The 18,424-nt window shown below is 40.3% G+C and overlaps 3 protein-coding genes across 6 annotated transcripts in view; 2 read left to right on the top strand and 1 right to left on the bottom strand.

Annotated features, from left to right (window-relative positions):
- The window catches only part of LOC135341116 (hemicentin-1-like), a 33,197-nt gene extending 21,390 nt beyond the window's left edge, over positions 1-11,807 (top strand). For all 3 annotated transcript variants that reach the window (XM_064537593.1, XM_064537594.1, XM_064537595.1), the window contains 34 exons: positions 784-1,035; positions 1,091-1,215; positions 1,268-1,433; positions 1,540-1,656; positions 1,722-1,844; positions 1,960-2,079; positions 2,142-2,264; positions 2,448-2,573; positions 2,646-2,750; positions 2,953-3,119; positions 3,273-3,489; positions 3,704-3,831; positions 4,040-4,165; positions 4,396-4,459; positions 5,680-5,793; positions 6,328-6,422; positions 6,579-6,785; positions 6,851-6,919; positions 7,010-7,133; positions 7,195-7,359; positions 7,553-7,752; positions 8,067-8,119; positions 8,307-8,442; positions 8,563-8,669; positions 8,882-8,993; positions 9,392-9,545; positions 9,645-9,711; positions 9,818-9,884; positions 9,971-10,077; positions 10,274-10,400; positions 10,460-10,501; positions 10,930-11,007; positions 11,101-11,158; positions 11,275-11,807. In XM_064537593.1, coding sequence (XP_064393663.1) covers positions 784-1,035; positions 1,091-1,215; positions 1,268-1,433; positions 1,540-1,656; positions 1,722-1,844; positions 1,960-2,079; positions 2,142-2,264; positions 2,448-2,573; positions 2,646-2,750; positions 2,953-3,119; positions 3,273-3,489; positions 3,704-3,831; positions 4,040-4,165; positions 4,396-4,459; positions 5,680-5,793; positions 6,328-6,422; positions 6,579-6,785; positions 6,851-6,919; positions 7,010-7,133; positions 7,195-7,359; positions 7,553-7,752; positions 8,067-8,119; positions 8,307-8,442; positions 8,563-8,669; positions 8,882-8,993; positions 9,392-9,545; positions 9,645-9,711; positions 9,818-9,884; positions 9,971-10,077; positions 10,274-10,400; positions 10,460-10,501; positions 10,930-11,007; positions 11,101-11,158; positions 11,275-11,552 — 4,319 coding nt within the window. In that variant the 3' untranslated portion in view covers positions 11,553-11,807. The remainder of the gene's footprint in view (positions 1-783; positions 1,036-1,090; positions 1,216-1,267; positions 1,434-1,539; positions 1,657-1,721; positions 1,845-1,959; positions 2,080-2,141; positions 2,265-2,447; positions 2,574-2,645; positions 2,751-2,952; positions 3,120-3,272; positions 3,490-3,703; positions 3,832-4,039; positions 4,166-4,395; positions 4,460-5,679; positions 5,794-6,327; positions 6,423-6,578; positions 6,786-6,850; positions 6,920-7,009; positions 7,134-7,194; positions 7,360-7,552; positions 7,753-8,066; positions 8,120-8,306; positions 8,443-8,562; positions 8,670-8,881; positions 8,994-9,391; positions 9,546-9,644; positions 9,712-9,817; positions 9,885-9,970; positions 10,078-10,273; positions 10,401-10,459; positions 10,502-10,929; positions 11,008-11,100; positions 11,159-11,274) is intronic.
- LOC135341119 (xaa-Arg dipeptidase-like) lies at positions 11,761-13,084 on the bottom strand. Its single transcript, XM_064537610.1, has one exon. The coding sequence runs from the start codon at positions 13,035-13,037 to the stop codon at positions 11,814-11,816; it is 1,224 nt and encodes a 407-aa protein (XP_064393680.1). The 5' UTR covers positions 13,038-13,084; the 3' UTR covers positions 11,761-11,813.
- Positions 13,085-13,108: 24 nt separating this feature from the next.
- On the top strand, positions 13,109-17,777 carry LOC135341118 (TOX high mobility group box family member 4-like). 2 transcript variants are annotated; one of them, XM_064537609.1, is made up of 8 exons: positions 13,109-13,251; positions 13,947-14,558; positions 14,897-15,006; positions 15,358-15,424; positions 15,628-15,696; positions 15,986-16,288; positions 16,498-16,622; positions 17,623-17,777. In XM_064537609.1, the coding sequence occupies exons 1-8, from the start codon at positions 13,153-13,155 to the stop codon at positions 17,666-17,668; spliced, it is 1,431 nt and encodes a 476-aa protein (XP_064393679.1). In that variant the 5' UTR covers positions 13,109-13,152; the 3' UTR covers positions 17,669-17,777. The 2 variants fall into 2 exon arrangements, with proteins under 2 accessions (XP_064393679.1, XP_064393677.1); XM_064537607.1 differs by having other exon boundaries at positions 14,894-15,006.
- Positions 17,778-18,424: the final 647 nt, after the last annotated feature.

Here is an 18,424-nt window from a genome sequence, read left to right as displayed (position 1 = left end):
CCTGAATAGTTTAGCTAACATATGCATGGTTACGTATAGCTTACATAAGTACACGTACTGATTAATACTCAATTATGGGATATTTTAGGTGCCTTTTCGCTTAGCGATGGAACTCAAGCAAATTTGTCGGCTAAGGTCTAATTGTTTTTGCACATTAATTGTTAATAAATTTTCTATCTTTTGATACAAAAAAGTTGTCAAGAAATACTTTAGTTCCGAAGATATTTCATGTTACACATATATTTTACGATCACCCCCATTTTTACCTAAAATGATTTCCCACTACAACAACTTTTGGGGAAATATTTTCAAATAGGATTGTAGCTTATTTATTCACCTACACAATGATATCAGCACAATTTCTTCCAATCTTGAGATACATTTAAGTACAACTATACTCACTCTGTGGTTAAATTTACTCTCAAAGCTGAAGGCACTGTATACATATGAGCTCCACTCTTGAGCTCATTTTGACACTTTCATGCTATTTGAGCAAGAGACAAATCCTGCACGTAATGAGACACTTTGCACACTAGGTGCTTGATAAACATAGTTGCTCATTTACATTTGCAAGCTCTTCTCTTCGTTAAAATTGTTTGTTCTGCTTTGTATATACATGTTCCTTACACTAAAACCTTAACCACAACTCGATTGTTGTATAAAACCGGTCATACTTTAATAACTTGTTTTATAGTGTGCTGTACTTTCAGTGGTTCTGTATGATAAACACGCAAAGTTTGTATTTACTATTGCAACTGAGATGAAATCTTATTCATTTTACAGTCTCTCCTGAGAACAGTGTGGCTATTGCACCCAACACCTCAAACAACTTTCAAGGAGACACTCAGACGTTCGCCTGCTCTGCCATGGGTGGTCCAGGAAACATTTTCTCGTGGACGAGACTGTACGACAACACAATTGTGGGGAACACGTCCAATCTAACTGTGAACGTGGGTGGAGCCACAGATGGTGGGCAGTACAGGTGTGAAGTCAGCAACCTGGCAGGCAACGGCTTTGACACAGCCACTCTTAATGGTGAGTTATACGTACACGTATGTCTAAAAGTGATATTGATTAAATGCTTATTCAGTTGGGAGTGTTATTGTCACTTCTCCCTCTTCTGTGAATATGAGTCTCAATGAGCCAGTCAATCTCACCTGTGTGGCCAGTGGATTCCCTGTACCCACCGTTTACTGGAGCCACAATGGGATAGACGTAAGCTTGCTGTTGTCTTACCGGTATGCATATAATATGTAAATTTGTACAGACTAATCGCCCATCAATCATCACCAACATCCCTGGAGAGAGGTCTGTGACCAGTATCCTCACCATTAGAACGGCCACAAGTATTGATTCTGGGGAGTACATCTGCAATGCTAGCAGTGTGTTCTTTCCACCTGTATCAAGTACTCCTGCAATACTGTTGATAACAGGTACGTCATTATGTACATGTAGATGTACGCCTTTGTCGATTGTAAAGTGTGTGTGCATGGATAGTTGGTCCATTAATATTGTTTTGCGTAACAACATGCTCCACAGATGAGTGCTCACTGCCAGGCAACCTATGCCAGCAACTTTGCTACAATACCGATGGATCTTACACTTGTGACTGTTTCCCTGGTTTCCTTTTGGCTACAGGTGGACACAACTGTACTGGTACGTGTACACACGTTAAATACATGCTTGATAATTATATCCTCTTCTTTAACATAAATATACAGATGTTAATGAATGTGAGAATTTGGACGTATGTGTGCGTGACCAGGTCTGTGTGAACACCAATGGTTCCTTCCGCTGTGACTGTCTGGAAGGATTCGTACTGATGGATGATAGGTTCTGTCAAGGTACCTGTGTTCTAATGATTATCAGACAGAAAAAATAGATATTGGAACAGGCATGCTGGTGTATTAATTGCTGTGCTTCTACGTATCTTGACAGCCTTTATAATGGTTTTTGTAGATGTTGATGAATGTAGACTACAAACGAATGACTGTGAACAACTTTGTGTCAACACCCAAGGCTCATACGTGTGTGACTGTGACTCAGGATACACTTTGTCTGATAGCCGAAATTGTGAAGGTATTTTATGTTATAATATATACCTGCTTTGATAGAATCACTTTACTAATATCAATCGGCAGATATTAATGAATGTCACATGGGCACAAGTAACTGTGATCAACTGTGTTACAATACCATTGGCTCATTCACGTGTGACTGTCGGGATGGATACATACTCGCTGCTGACATGTTCACCTGTGAAGGTGAGCAATTGATGAGAATCTCGTGGGTGGTTCTTACTTTTTTTACACCTTTTATATGTGGCCCTTTGTATCATGAAGACATACATGTTGACTTTCAATGACATGATTGTGTAATGCTGTGATGTTCTACTTTGACTAAAGAACCAGGGTGTATAATTATTATAATGATTCTTATCCCTTCAGACATTGATGAATGCCAGTCGCGAGAACTAAATCGTTGCGAACAAAATTGCATCAACTCGAATGGCTCCTTTCACTGTGATTGTGTAATTGGATTTATCCTCTCACCAAATCGTTTTGATTGTTCAGGTACGTATCTAGCCTCGGTTTTACTCTGTCATCTAATTTGCTTGTAAACCTACTGGTAATTCCAATTTCTAGCTGTTTGCCCTGATGAGTTTGACAGTGGCCTGTGGTGGCCAGTGACAGTTGAGAGCACTGCATTTTCTCAATCTTGCAACGAGGCAGGATTACATTTTAGAGCTGGTGAGATTATTATAGCATTAACTTTTATACCCGTAGTACTACACGCCTGCAGTGTTGACAGTTCAATCAGCAATAATAATAGTTCCTATATATGCTGTTCCATGGTTCCTACCGTTCCATGGTTTCCATATTTCCTACTATTCCATGGTTCCATAGTACCAACCATGATTATTGTACACTGTCATTGTCTGTTTATTTGCAGCCACCACTGTCACCCGTTACTGCCAGCTGAGTGGTGTGTGGAGTGAAGTGGACTTAACCACATGTACCGTCTTAGGCTTGGAGCCATTTTTGATTGTGTACTTCAGCTTAATTGAACCCGATGATCCATTGTCAAGATTTACTAACTCGCAGTTGTTTATGTTGGAGGTATGTTTCACAGTCAATCAGGGTTGCATGTAATAGGATTGCAATAACAAGCAAATGGGAAGTTTGGGCTAGGAAAGCAGCTTAACTGCAGACTTGTTTTATGTAATAAATACATGACTTTGTGTGCATAACTCTATAGCACCTCATCCTTAGATAATGAAGGTGCTGGAAAATACTAGAGTGAGCTATTCAGAGGTGTCAGTGGCAAACCTTTTTCCAACAAGCACAGGAGTCACCATTTCATTCGAGATCATATTGAATTCCGCCACCCCGTTAATTTTTGAAGATCTTAATCTGCTACAATCTGGGCTCGGTCCATACCAGCTTGATCCAAATGCTCCGTACAGGATATTAGGAGTTAGTCCTTCAGGTGAGTCTTATATAATGCATGGCTTGACTGCAATAGTATAGTTCTAGTCATGCATCCACCCTAAACAGTAAAAACTTATGTATTTGAAATGTCATTTTAGCAGTCATTTCTATACTATGCATCGTGTTTTATGTTAATACAACATATGTTTTTTCTGTGTATATATGTAAGACAAGACTATGCTTCCGATGAACTAGTGTTCTCCCATGTATAGAGACTTGCCAGTGTGGGTCATTAGTTGACCCTCTGGATATCTCCTCTGGCTACTCGGGTGATTTCCTTCAACTCTGTTTTCGCCTCTCGCTGTCCCCTTGCAACTGCAGTATCACAAGAGAATGCTTAGTAAGGATAACTGTGACAGTATCACTGGATCCCACGTATTCTCTTTGGTTTCAGCCAGGCCAATTTTTGCATTTCATAGTTCTGGTCATAAAACATTAGTCTTATAATGTATGTGGAAACAGTACGTATATCTGCAGATGCACATGCACACATCAAATTGTGATTCAATTAAAAAATGCAGTAATGTGATGACGTTTGTACTCTTTAGTGCCGCTCCCCCTATGTTGGTGATGGTAACTTATGTACTTTGGACTCAGATGGAGACAGTTACCCAGATGTTGCTCTAAATTCTTCCACTTGCCCAATTGGCAGTTCTCTAAGCTATTGCAATAAGGTACATAAGTATATATACTGCTCTTATAATACATGTCAGGTCATTCTTCAGCTATATATAGCGGCTGCATACAATTTTTCCTCTTTTTGCTATGTGCATTCAGTTTATATATTATATACATGTATATATAGCAATTAGTGTAGCCAAGTGCTTCTATTATGTAGAGAAACATAATTGCGCACAGGCATCTTGCAATGCATGTTAATACATTGTCTTCTTTCAAATTTCAGGATGTATGCCCTATGATACATGATGAAACCCAAGATCCTAGTGTGTGCCGCCTAGAAGAACCAGGTGTGTATAGTCTAGCTTAATAAAAACATCCGCTAGACCTCTGCCTGTTAATTGTTAAACAACTTGTTGAGGGTAATCGTCTGATTATAACCATATACCGGTACACGTGTGCAAAGTGTCATACAGGAGGGGGAAATGTGGATACTCCCCAGGGTGTCATACAGGATTTTGAACTAGAGGGGGGAAATAAGAAAAGTAACCAGAAAAATTAATGTTGCTAAAAAAAAGGTCAACTGTTATTTCAATACCCTTATAGTATGTAAAATTGCCAGCTATGGACCCTCAGTCAGCAAAAAAGGGGGGGGGGTTGGAGATAGGGGGGGATATCCCCCTTTCCCCCTGTATGACACCCTGCTCCCCCCTCTGGTTCAAATTCCCCCTCCCCCTGAAATGTGCATCATAGTTGTGACTGAGCATATACAAAAGCAACCCCCCAAAACCCACCAGAATTCATCTAACCACTTATTAAACGATTTTCCCTGGGTTTCCCTATAGCCGGCGACATACTGACATACTTTATTTCCCTCCTCTACTTTAAAATTCTGCATGTGTGACACCCAGATTTCATTATTCTAATGCCACCACACACCAAATTGCCTCGTGTATGTTATAAAATCTGTTGCCTGAAAAATTAAAGGATTTGTGTGTACTACCGTATAGCAGGAAATTTTCACGGGTGCAACATTTTTGCTATTTAGCTCCAGAGCCCTCAGCAGAAATGTTCGTGGGTTCTAATATTCGCAGTTCGATGCCAGGAAATCACACCCACCAATAGTTTTGCATGTGAAATTACCAGTGCGTGGGAGTTTATCCCGGTTTAATTTTCGTGTTACTTCTCTGCCCTAGAAAAACGCGAAAATTTGTACCACACGAAAATTTCCCTCTATAGGGTAATATAATTTATTGCAGTCTATATTAAATCACAATCCCTAAGAAGCCATTATCTGAGCACGTATCAAATGAGTAAGCGAATTATCAATTTGACCTGTCCTGCCTTTAATTTACAGTTTTGATCCTGGCATTTCAACACTGTCTTTTTGTTAGAATTGTAACAAGTAAAACAGCAAACAGCATAATTATACTTTTATCTGTCGTTTTGTTTGACCCAGTGGACACAAGGTCAGGGTACAAGTATGCAACGAGTTGCTTGCAACAGGTGTATGGTGGCCTTAAGAATTATGTTTGTATACATGTATGGCATTCTCTTCCTCTCCTCTTAGGGTTCGATGGTTGTCAATTTGGTCTTGATTTGACCTGGAGTATAGAGTGGCCAAACACACCCAGCGGCTCAAATAGCACACAGCAATGTCCTGGAGGGCTGGAATCTGTCACTGGTAATGTCAAATTGTATGTGTTGAGGCATACGTGTATAATTATACTAACCCAGGGTTTCATCTAGTGGGGGGGGGGCTGGGGTGAACCTTCCCCCCGAAATGTGTGTAATAATGTAGTACTGTCTATGATGTGCGATATGTAACTAGATCTACTGTGATGCACTAGCATGTAATAGGGTGTGTGGTCAACAAATGTGGGAGTGGCCAAACAGTTTGCGGCGTGCGTAAACCTTCCCCCCAAACTTTTAATCCTAGATGAAACCCTGTAACTGCCTTGTAATTTTGTATATACACCGTGCATATAATTATGTCTATGAGTACCTAGCTCATATATACTGAGAGTAAGTGTCAAATATTCATTTGGCTATACGTCCTGTGAGTGGTGTTCAAAGCCAGGTAAAGGTGCGTCTATTCGAGTATAATTATAATTGTCGCGTGCTGTAATGCACATGGCATAAATCGGCTTGTACCATACGATTTTACTCCTATATTCCTCTAGTTCACTTTTTAATTTCGTAATTCTTTCTTATGCAGGCCAAGCAACAAGGCTCTGTAGTAGTGAAGGAGAATGGGAGGATCCGAATGTTTTAAGCTGTCAGCAAATGGAGTTTATTGAAATAGAAGCTCAGGTGAGACTATATAATTATGACAGCAAAATAATCACTGGCATGCAAATATGTGGAAGGGGAATATTATTTTCTCACCTGTATTCTGCGTTACCTCGAGTATATATCATCGTTACTGTATATGTATACAAATCATAATGTTCTGTGCATAACGCATAGACTGCTGACCTTCTGTCTGGCACTCTGGACCCTGCTTCTGTTGTAGAGAGCACCGTAGTGATCACTCAGCAACTAGCAGTGATCACTGAAGCTGATACCACTCCACTGTTGCCCTCCTCCCTCAACACGACTAATCAAGTGTTGTCTGCTGTTATTAATGCCCTCGAACAAGTGGGAAATGATACAGTAACTACAGTAACCAATGAGGTGAATAATTGTTGTATACACATGCAGTAGCACTATTATATGCTCTGATTGTTTCGTACACACAGCTGGTTTTGGATGTCTTCAGTAATATCTTGGAGAGAAATAACTCAGAAACTTGGATGTCTTTGCAAGAGGTAAAGTTCATTTCCCCACTTCACTTCGAAGGAAGAGGGTTAGGGAGCCTGTGAGGGAGGCGAATTTACTGCATCTTAATTTGTATGCAGGACCAGAATACAGGAGGTAGTCAAGTGCTTCTCAGCAACGTGGAGAGGTTTAGTGTACTGGTGGCTCGCTCTCAGAGTGGAAATGATTCAACGGAGCCTGTCAGAATATCAAGGCCCAATATAGGTAAGCTTTGGTTTTTGTTTTATATATAATTATTATACCGAAAACCATCACTGTTTGACAGCGGTTTCTGCTAAGCTGTATGATGGATCTCAAATGGATGAGCTCAAAAATGACTTAACGTTCCCTCAAGAGGAAGATTTGGCAAACTATTCCTCCTCAGTGTTTATTCCCGCTCAGATAAGTATTCCTCCAGGGTTTCTACAAGAGAGGCTGAGTCAGCAGAACGGTAATCACTGTTTATACTCTCACAGGCCCCTTCTACTAGCCCCTCGTAACATTCACATTGCATAAAAGTAGATTTATACAGTGTAGGTATAGTTAATTTAAGCTCATAATTAAAGGACACTGGAAATTCGTGATGTGTATGCATATAGCGTTCATTTGGAGTGCTCGCTTTTATACACGCAATTGACATGCAGGTAGTAGCCTGCCGGTTACGTTCATCCTGCTTCAAAACCTAGAGGCTTTCCTTCCCTCCTCTGCTCGTGCACTAGGTGACAACACCGGAAGTGCTTCAGTGGTAATCTCCTCGCAGGTCGGAGATAGGAGCTTCACTGGTGCATCTGTGTCTCTCAAAGAATCTCCGATCCTCTTAAATTTCACTTTCAAATCTGTCCAAGTAAGTTGCTAGTACTCATAGAGCTTGTGTGTTACTAACTGCAATTAAACACATAATTATAACTCTGCAAAGCCATGCATCTATTATGGCAGTTTTTGGGGCTTTTTGCTTTGACTCAATGAGTATAAAATAGTGTCTCAGCTATATATAGTGTAAGTTTATTGTTAAGTTCTGCAAGTGTATTTAAAGACGTCAGCAATTCAACTAACCAAAGCTCCGTGTGCAAGTGTCAACTTGTGGATAAAATCGAGTTATGTCATTCATGCAACTATTAATGCAAGTACACACATTTTATTGTTTGTTGTTTACCTCAGGTTAATGAAAGTACAGTTCAGTATCATTGCGTTTTCTGGAATTTCTCAAATCCGTAAGTGAATTGTATACAATGTCATGTATAATTATGCCAACAGTATAATGGTTAGCACACACTGTACGAGGAATGCTTTCTCATTTCTACACAATTATTATATCTGATCATTGCTTATCATATTCAGGGCATGGAGTCCTTGGGCATTTTTCACATCCACTAAATTAATATGCTTGGTTTTTTCCAGTGTTGGAAGCGGAGGATGGATTACTGATGGAGTGAACACTGTGGGGAATGCTTCAGACGGAGCAAGCAGGAGTACTGTCAATTGTGCCAGTTCTCATCTAACCAGCTTTGCAGTACTCTTCACTGCTGTTAGAACGGTACAAAATTGGCAACTTTTTTAGGAAACTTCCAAGCCTTTTCATACAATTATATCCACTTTCAGGGCAATCGATTTGTATATGCATGGCCTAGTTTTAGGTACTATTTGATTACTGCAGAATGAAACCAGAGGAGATGAATTTGCTCTTGAAGTGGTGTCTTATATTGGCTGTGCTATCTCTATCATCAGTCTTCTGATTGCTGTCGTCTTCTATCTCGCTCAAGGGTAAGAAATCATGGATGCTTTGTTATTGTGTAGAGTTTCAATAGTTGAAAGAGGTCCAATATAATTATAACGGAGAACCTTTCCTCACTAAAACTATACGTGTAGTTGTACTTGTGAGAATATTATTTTGTCCCTAATTTTTTTTAGTGTGTTTTCTCGTTTTATACCATAAAAAATGAAATCATGTACTTCCTTCCTGCCTTACATTGTAGGAAGACATTGTTTACTTCAGTCCACAACTTTGTTCATCTCAACCTCTGTATTTCACTGCTTCTATCCTATTCCGTTTTTGTTGCTGGAGTGAGTACTGCCGTTGGGAATACTGTGAGTCTAAATCAACTGTTTGCAGCGTTTTTGGTTTTGGTTAACAGTATTTGTATGTACATACATTATATAACTTGCTCACTATAATATACTCATTTATTGACAATTACGCTTTTACGTACCGTATTACTAATGTTTTGCGAGCATCAAGCATATGCGAACTTTGCGAGTATTAATCACTTCCCAAAAATAAAAGCAAAAAACCTAAACTTATTGCATGGTAACTATACACGATCCTTGCCAGAACGCAATAGTTTGATCGCAAAGGGTCAATTTTTCTGCTGATTTGGCTCATTCACAAGGTTTTCACCTGCAAAATAATACAGTATGCTTCTGTAACATGTCTTTAATGTACGTTATGTGTTGAAATCGTTCTACACAAAGTTGTCTTACAATAGGTTGGATGTGCGTTTGTTGCTGCTCTGCTGCACTACTTGTTCCTGTCAACTTTCTGCTGGATGTTGTGTGAGGGAGTGATGCTTTACCTGATGTTGGTGGTGGTATTCAGTCGGCTTGCAAAAACATGGTGGTTCTTTCTACTCCTCGGTTATGGTGAGTGCAACTATTATACTGAATGCAATACAGTCAGTATAAGTTTTAGCTACAAGCATGCAAGGACCCAATCTAAACAATAAATTTCTTACCTCGTAGTGACTCCTATTCCGATTGTTGCTATAACAGTGGGCATCAGGTGGCAGTACTATGAGAGCCTTGATGTGTGAGTTTGGCATCGATTTGTGTATATATTCCACTTGCATGCATACATGAATATCACATCTATTATATTTTAATCCGTAAAATATGACTTTTGTTCAATTCTTCAGCTGTTGGTTGCCACTAGCAGAAGGAACTATTTTCGGATTCATTGTGCCAGTTTTAGTCATTATGATGGTGAGAAGGGATGATACTACGTGCATGCCGGGAGACATTTGCTAAATATTTGTGTGTTATGTACTTCTCTTTCTATCTTTTCACAGATTAATTTTGTATTCATTGTCATTGCCCTGAGGGTGATTGTGAAGAACCAGAAAGGGAAAGCTTTAAGGACAAGCAGGAAAGGCTCGAAACAGAAAAGTATTGCAAGGTACGTACTTGCTAAGAATCCATATTGGATAGATCTAGATACGTGCAGCACGGGACCATCAGGATTAGTTCTGGTCAGTTTAATCTCACTCGCTAAGTAGCCAACTGATCTTTCTATAATGCTGATTGAACTCCCTAATAATTCATGCAGTGTAATAATCACAATCGTCATGGAGTTAGTATTAATTTTATTTTAGATCCATTTTACTGGCCACTGTTGTCCTTCTTCCTCTCCTTGGTCTGACCTGGCTATTTGGTCTTCTCCTGATTGTTGACACATCGCCCGTCTTTAACTGGCTCTTCACAATACTCAATTCACTCCAGGTAATAATTATAGGCACTTGTCTTACAAACTTTATTAATTTTATTACCGAATTTTGTAGGGCTTGGCTATACTATTCTTTCATGTGATCAGGAGTGATAAGGTACACATACGTTCGAGGAAGGTGGTTAATTGATGGTACTGTATAGCGTGAGATGCAAAATTTGGAGGGAAGAGCAGTTAACGCGGAAATTAAACTGAGAGAAACTCCCACACACCGGTATTTCACATGCAAATTAAGCTCTTGGTGGTGTGGTTTCCAGGCGTTTAAACATGAATATTATAACTGCGAACATTTCTTCTGAGCGCTCTCGAGCCAAATAGCGAAAATGTGCACCCGCAAAAAATATCTCGTTATACAGTGTATATGCAAAGCGATCCATTAGAGTCTATATTGAATATGCATATCATATTTTTCTCTCTCTGTCCCTCGATCTCTCGATCCTCACCACTCCCTCTTACAATTATATACATAGTACAAATGTATGTACGGCTATACCCATGCATGCACTAAAATTGCTTGTTTGTCAGGTGTGGAGTAAAATCGGTCCGCGCTTGTCGTCTGCTTCCAAGTGGCTCTCTGGGAATGCAAGCAGACGGTTCAGAGTGGTAGGTCTATTTTTGTGAACGTGTGTTTAGCATACATCTAGACATTGCAGTGCATGGCCCTTGTTTTATTTTCACTTTTCATTTTACATACAGATGACAGGATCTTCAACCTTCTCTGCATACAGAAATAAGTCAAAATCTATTTCCGATGGTAAGTTTTGTGCTCGATCAATGGGGATGGAAGACTAGTACAATGTATAAATTTAAATGTTGTTTGTTTGTTTGTTTAATATGTGTGAAACAAAATTAATCATGCACTGTCTGCAGACACTGGATTGAGCACCCTAAGGTCTACTCTCGCTCGTGGCAGCACTATTAAACAACCGCCCTCCTCAAGTCTAAGCTTCACTAACCCTCAGTCTAAATTTCATTCCGACACGGGGAAAGAAGATTTAGCATTGTCAATGGTTCCTATGGAGACTATGAACTTCAAAGATGAACTGATTAAATCTCCAACACGAACAATTCGTTTTAAGTTTAAAGGAGCCACGGTAGTCGTCTACCCAAATACTGATGCTGAGAGTAAATTCACTGCAGAATTATAAATATTGAATTGTACTGCCAATAATATATAATTAGGCCTTTAAAAACAGTGTGAACCATTACTTATGATTACGTCTTCTGCGCCTCCATTATAGCTTTTCTGTTGTGGCAACCATTTTAGTCTGTACCTATTTTATAGTGTCAATGTTGTAAATTGCTATAATTATACAACGTATATCTAAGATTATTATCTAAATTTTGTGACGTCCATGACAAATGCATACACATATTAATTATCTTTGATTTCTGCCCCCAAATTTTATTTACTGAGTCTTAAAGTCTTCTTTTATTTTCTCCAACAATCCATCAGTAGTGAGCACATCGATGCATGTGTGAGCCATGGCCTTGGCAGCAGTCAGAGTAGCTGTGTGCGCCTCAGGGGTGTTGGTCACGGCAGTGAATTCTCGAGTGTGATTCACTTCCCCAGAGCCGATAGCATAGCAAGGATGAATTGAGGGTACGATATATGAAACATTACCCATGTCTGTAGAACCGAGTTCACCAGTAGACTCTACCATATTTAATACACCAAGCTCTTCAATATTTTTTAGAAACAGTTTTGCCAAAGTATCGTTGCTGTTCATGTCCTCAAAGAACTTGCTATCTTCCTCGATTTTCACTTGACAGCCTGTAGCAATTGCAGCTGAATCAAAGCAATCCCTGACACGAGCGCATAAATCTAATGTTTCCGTCCTCTTGTAACCCCGTATCATGTACATCAGTTCAGTTTTTTCTGGTATGATGTTGGGTTTTGCACCGCCATTACTGATTATTCCATGAACTCGGCAAGTTGGCTTCATTTGCTGTCTGAGGGCAGAGATGGAGGTGTAGGCCATCACAGCTGCATCCAGTGCGTTCACTCCCTCCCAGGGAAACGCAGCAGCATGGGCCGCCTTGCCGGTGTAGGTAATCTTCCAATCAACACATGCCAATGCAGCCATTTTCAACTCATTAACCGGAGCCGGATGAACCATCATAGCTAGATCAATATTCTCAAACGCACCCTTCTCAATCAGATAGACTTTTCCACCTTTAGATTCTTCATCTGGAGTGCCCATTATGGTGACGGTTCCTTTCATTTCCTTTGATTCCAGAACAGCTTTCAAACCCAAACCAGCGGCAACTCCAGCCTCTGCTATGAGGTTGTGTCCACATGCATGACCGATTTCAGGCAGAGCATCGTACTCACAGATCACACACACATTGGGTCTCCCAGAGCCAAAGGTAGCCCTGAAAGCTGTCTCAATACCAGTGTAGGAGCGTTCCACAGTGAAACCTTTCTTCTCGAGGAAGTTTGTGAGGAGTTCGTGTGCTTTGTGTTCATTGAATCCCAGCTCAGGATTCCTCCATATCTCATCACTCAAAGCACTCAGTTCACTTTTGCAACTCTCAATACCAGCAGAAGCAGTTGATTTCACCTCGGATTTCACAGCAGTGTCCATCTCTTGATTACAGTACAGGGTAGCTAGTTCTCCTCCGTTGTGCATGTGGTGGGCGGGGTAAGTGGACTAGACGTGTGCATTATTTAGTGTTTGGTGGGGTCCAGCATTTCCAACCTGGCTATAGCGCTACTCGACTCAAAAAGAACAACAAACAATCAAAATGGATGTAGTGATGGATGCTGCCCATGCTATGATCAGAGAGGACCAGACACCGTTTTCTGCTCTACCAGGCCATCTTCATGAACATTGCTACAGCAAGGTATAATTATCTCATCACAATGAATCATTATGTCTTGCTTTTAATATTAATTTTGTTGCTGAATTATTTGTATTACCGTAATACCTCTAATTAAGGTGACACTTTTTCCGAAGCCAGAACTTGCTTCTTTTGGAGGTTGACAAATTATTTTAAAGACCTGGTGTCACATATTTAGAGCTAGGGTCGCGTCTAATTGGAGGTAGCTCTGCTCAGTCTACTAGGCAATGCCTCGATTTTTAGCCAGTTAAAAACGTGTATTTTCCAATGGGCTATAATCGAGGCTGTGGTGTGGCTACATTTACCTCCGTTTAGGGCGAGACATTAAAAATAATTGTCAACGCAGCTGTCGCTATAAGAAAATAGCCTAAGTTCTAGGGTGTCATATATTTAGAGGGTCGCCTTAATTAGAGGTCTTCGGTACTTGCTTTGACAATAATAAATACTCAGTAATACGTTAACTGATTTTACCAGTCCTAGCTAAGTCAGTCAATCAATACGATACCATAAACGCCTTGAACTGCTGCTAAAACGTTTTGTTCCTCAATGTACATTTACTGTATAATTACATGTATGGTGCTGTGATTATAATTATGGGTGAAATTCAAGTGGCGATTTTATAATACATACCATACACTACTACTCTCATAGATTGTGTTTAGAGTATTATGTTATTAACTGATCCTGCCTCTTTGTAGATTCAACCTGACTACGACGACCCTATGGACACCACCCCTCCAATAAAAATGGCTCCTTCCTCAGGAGAGAGGGCTGGTCTCACCTTACTCAACCAGGAGCAAGACACCTTCGAAACAGTCCTTCTTCAGCTTCTCCAAACATTCACCCACCATCAACGCCAATCTATTACTCAAAACGAAACAATCAAGCCACTACTACAAAATGGCACATTTCCCGGTGGTGTAGACATATCTGCAGAAGCTCTGAGTACGCTCAGTCCCGAGCAAATTATGGCTCTGGTGACCAGCAACTCTGTCAACTATGAGGTTATTCAGCAAATTCGGGCTCAGAAACAGATACTAAAACATGATAGTGGGGAAAAAGTACCGGAGGTGGTTAAGCCTGATTCAAGCGGTGATATAAGTCAGCAGCTGCTTCAAGTCACGCCTGAGCAACTCGTGCATTTGCAGTCACAGATCACTGAGCTCTTGAGCCAGCAGAAAGTGAATATCCCTGCGGAATTGTCTCCTGAGCAACAGTTAGAGTTCATACAGTCGCTGCTGGTACAGCAGCTGAATGTGCCTCAGGCAGCAAACGCTGCTCCCAGTGTTGCTACTGAACCAGCTAAGAAGGTACTGTAATGTTGATTTGTGTGATTTCATACATGTACATGATTGTACATAATTATGTAACCACACATTTTATTGTTGTTGTTAACGTTATGATTGTGTACACGTACAGTACATGTCCAGTGTTGTTACACACACGGTACTACTGTAATTGATGTAATTATACCACCACTCTAATTACGTATCAGGGACATTTGCAAAAATTCTGCACAACCCTGAGCATTTGCATTGTACATAATAAATATTATGTACCTGTACTGGTACATGAAACGTACGTAGCATACATGTGTCGTATGTGTGAATTTTCCATTTATTGTCACAATGCCGAATATATTCAGCAGGTAGCCCAGTCCCCTACTCTCGGTGGTAAGGCTCTATCGAAACCACGTCCTGTCTCTAAGTCAACTGCGGCCAAGAGGAGGAGGGAGGCAGCGAAGAAGGAGCCAAAGAGGTCAGTATACACGCACCCAACTCCATGTACACCGTTGTATACATTACACGGAGGATACGCACCCATATATCCTCTGCTACCGTGGTTACTCTGAGGCGTAACCGAGGGGTATGTAACCATGGTAGCGGAGGATATACAGGGTGCATATCCTCCGAGTAGATGTGGTATATCTGACTTATACCACATGACCGCATCACTATATTATATAAGGACCTCTTCCTAGCAACAATTCAATCCACTACATGTATAATTATACATACTGCAAAAAGAGCAAGACTATGCCAGACTTTGCAGCTGTCAAAGAGTTACGTGTTTTTTTCTTTACTCCGTACTTCCGCTTCCGCTCCTCAGGCCCCCGAAGCCTTACAACATCTTCTTTGGGGAAGTGTACAGTGCAGTCATGGCAGGGAACCCTAAGGTCAGTCTCAGTACAGCTCCATAACTAACTTTTTGCTCTCAATCACAGTTTTGAGTACACATTCCAATCCACCTGGCTCTAGACTGCAGGTGCACATAATGACTGCGACCCCTTCCCAAATTGTGCCATGATTTTTTTACTCTTTAATGTCAATGAGCATGGTACTGTAAACGCATTAACACTGTACTATTTTTCACCATTAGATGTCTCTTACGGAGGCCTCACGAATCATCTCTGAAATGTGGGAGGCACAAGGAGATGAACTGAAGAAGGTAAAAAAGAACATATGTTGTAGGCTTCCACTTGTCATGAAAAGAGGTGTTTAACTTGAATTCTAACCTTGATCTGGTGTGACAAAGTTTAAGAAAATACTATAACAAGAACCCATAAATAGGGAGCCTGACTATAATTATTATAGCTTAGAAGCAGTACTTATATTCTTATCTAACCAATTATGTGTGACAGATCGAATTCCATTGTTGGCTATAGCTTTACGTTTCTTGAAAGTGTCACTAGTTGACTAGGAATTACAGTTATAGATCCATTGATATTCTCCCTCAGCGATACAATGAGGCATACGAGAAACTAGACGCTGATTATCAGAAAGCCATACAAGAATACCAGGCTGAGCATTGTGAGCAAGCTACCACAGAGAATCCTCTGACTCTCCAACAACTGCTATCACATAATAATAAAGATAAAGCCCCACCCACAGGACCACCCCTCATCTCTCCAGTGAATGCCCCAGCACCTCACGTTACAAGAGTGGAGCCCATGAAGACTGAGTTTTCGGCTCTAGTCGTGGAGGAGAGTATGCAACTGTCTCAGGACGTTGCCACACAAGAGGAGGTTACCTTGGAGAAGGTACAGTACTGTCAGTATTAGTTGTTGATTGCAGACGTTAAAGGATAAGTGTTTCTCGTACACATGTGGGGCCGTTATTAATATAGAATTCTGCTGTATGTCGGCCACCTACAGTGTACGTACGTGGTTGTATGTGAATGTATAAAATGCCTCGAGCAGTTCGTATATGAAGAACCGTAATATTGACAATTGCTAAATTGTTTCTTCAGGTGTTGAATAGCACAACTTGTGATCCTGGGATGTGTGCAAACAGTGGGTGTTCTAACATGGCCGTCTTCTCTGAAGAGAGGGGACCGGAGTTTTGCAGCTCAGAGTGTGTTGTAAAGCACTGCAGGTGATTTAGTTTGTATATAATTATAATGAAGTGATTACCATATACCATAGAAACTGGATTATAAGCATATTAAGCGTATACTCAACTGCAGGTTTTTTGCACTGGAATCGAAGCGCTTTTTCAATTATGTGAAGGACATTAGTGATTCTTTGTTTTATCTATGAGCTAGCTTGTACAGTGCATTGTAGCTCTATAGCTGGTGATATCCTGGAAGGTCTCTCTGGGCATGCTGTTACCTTGTCTGATCACGCTGAGAGACATAAATGAGGTGGACTTGGATCTTTTTTGTTCCAGTTCTTGGTCAATATAATTGAATTTAGATGTTGTAAACAGTAAAGTGAACTGTAAAATGAACTGTAACTGATATCAGGAGTAAATTAAGTAATCTTAATGTACTCCTGCTGATATAGATCCAGTTTGGGGTTGCCTGCTTGCTCACTTTAGGTAGCTAACGAGTCATCTTCATCACAGAGACATCCGGTTACTGAGTAGGGCTCTCTCGAATATAAGCGTATAGAGCTCTGCTATTGCCATGAGCGCATGTGCTAATAATCCAGTTTCTACGATATTGTAGTTGTACACAGTTTACAACACTCAATCTACGCATACCTGTCACTATTTTTAGCTGACGCATGCTTTACACCACCACAACGACATGTCATAACAAAAGGGTTGCTGTAAATCTAGCTTGGGAGTGGTGTGGTCATTATACTACCCCTATACATACCGTATAGCAGGAAGATTTCGCAGGTGCACATTTTCGCTATAAGGCTGAAGAGCCCTCAGAATAAATTTTCATTGATGTAATATCGCGTTTCATTGCTAAAAAACCAGACCCCAACAAGCTTTGCATTTGCAAACGTATAAAATACCGGTGCGTGTGTGAGTTCCCAGTTAGCTGCTCTGCCCTCGAAAATTTCCCGCATTATAGTGACAATTATATAACCTCCTAGCATGTTTTTACATACTGATTATAGTAAATTTCCTTTTTTCTTTACAGAAATGTTTTTGACAGCTGGCTCGGCAACAGAGGGATCAGAACATGAACAATGAAGAATTTAAGTACTTGTCAGAACATTAATAAATCTAGAAAATTTACGTGCACATAATGAATCAAGTTTCATCTCAATTTCAGTCTCATTGAATCAAAACATGGTTGTCAATGCAGTTTGTTATGGGCCAAAATTAGAGGTTAGGGTGCAAAATAGGTGGTGCTGTTTTTTTGTTTTTTACAGAGGTGCGTTTTGTTGCAGAGCTACATTTTTTTTAGAGAGGTGTGTTTTTATAGAGAAATGCATTTCAGTGAGCGTTTTTTTCAGCAAACTCCACCCATTAGATCATGGTCACGTGATTTGGTTACATGACACAAAAGCTGTTGCAGTATAGATCCAGAGGAGGGGGACGCACTATTTACGACATTTTAATTATTACTTTAAACGATTCATCTCTTTATTATATTGGACACTGTCCAGTATTACTCTGTCCAGTGCTTGTTGTGACTGACCATGAACTCTTACTTCATGCACTTGTTGTTTAAAAAGGCAGCCGGAGATGGGTGGAGTCACTGAAAAATGCTCTGAAAAATGCACCTTTCTACGTATACACAACGCACCTCTCTTACATTACCTATTTTCAAAACGCACCTTTGTGTACAAACAGCAGCACCTATATACGTATGGTGAGCCTTTTGTCAAAATGGCCGTACAAAATACCATGTGTTGGTGTCCCGAACTGGAAGGATAAATCGACTCGATGTGTTGTATCAACTCGATTTTATCAATATATACGCACCTCTATTTTCT

Source organism: Halichondria panicea, chromosome 9 (assembly GCF_963675165.1).
Source record: "Halichondria panicea chromosome 9, odHalPani1.1, whole genome shotgun sequence".
NCBI classification, from domain to species: Eukaryota; Metazoa; Porifera; class Demospongiae; order Suberitida; family Halichondriidae; genus Halichondria; species Halichondria panicea.
Note: the sequence above shows the minus strand (reverse complement) of the source record. Positions and strands in the feature narration are given on the sequence as shown.

Excerpts from the sequence above, each read along its gene's own strand:
- LOC135341118 (XM_064537607.1), top strand. The coding sequence starts at position 13,153 with ATGGATGTAGTGATGGATGCTGCCCATGCTATGATCAGAGAGGACCAG. Across the intron at positions 13,252-13,946 it reads ATGAACATTGCTACAGCAAG|ATTCAACCTGACTACGACGA; the intron begins GTATAATTATCT and ends GCCTCTTTGTAG. Across the intron at positions 16,289-16,497 it reads AGGAGGTTACCTTGGAGAAG|GTGTTGAATAGCACAACTTG; the intron begins GTACAGTACTGT and ends TTGTTTCTTCAG.
- LOC135341119 (XM_064537610.1), bottom strand. The coding sequence starts at position 13,037 with ATGCACAACGGAGGAGAACTAGCTACCCTGTACTGTAATCAAGAGATG.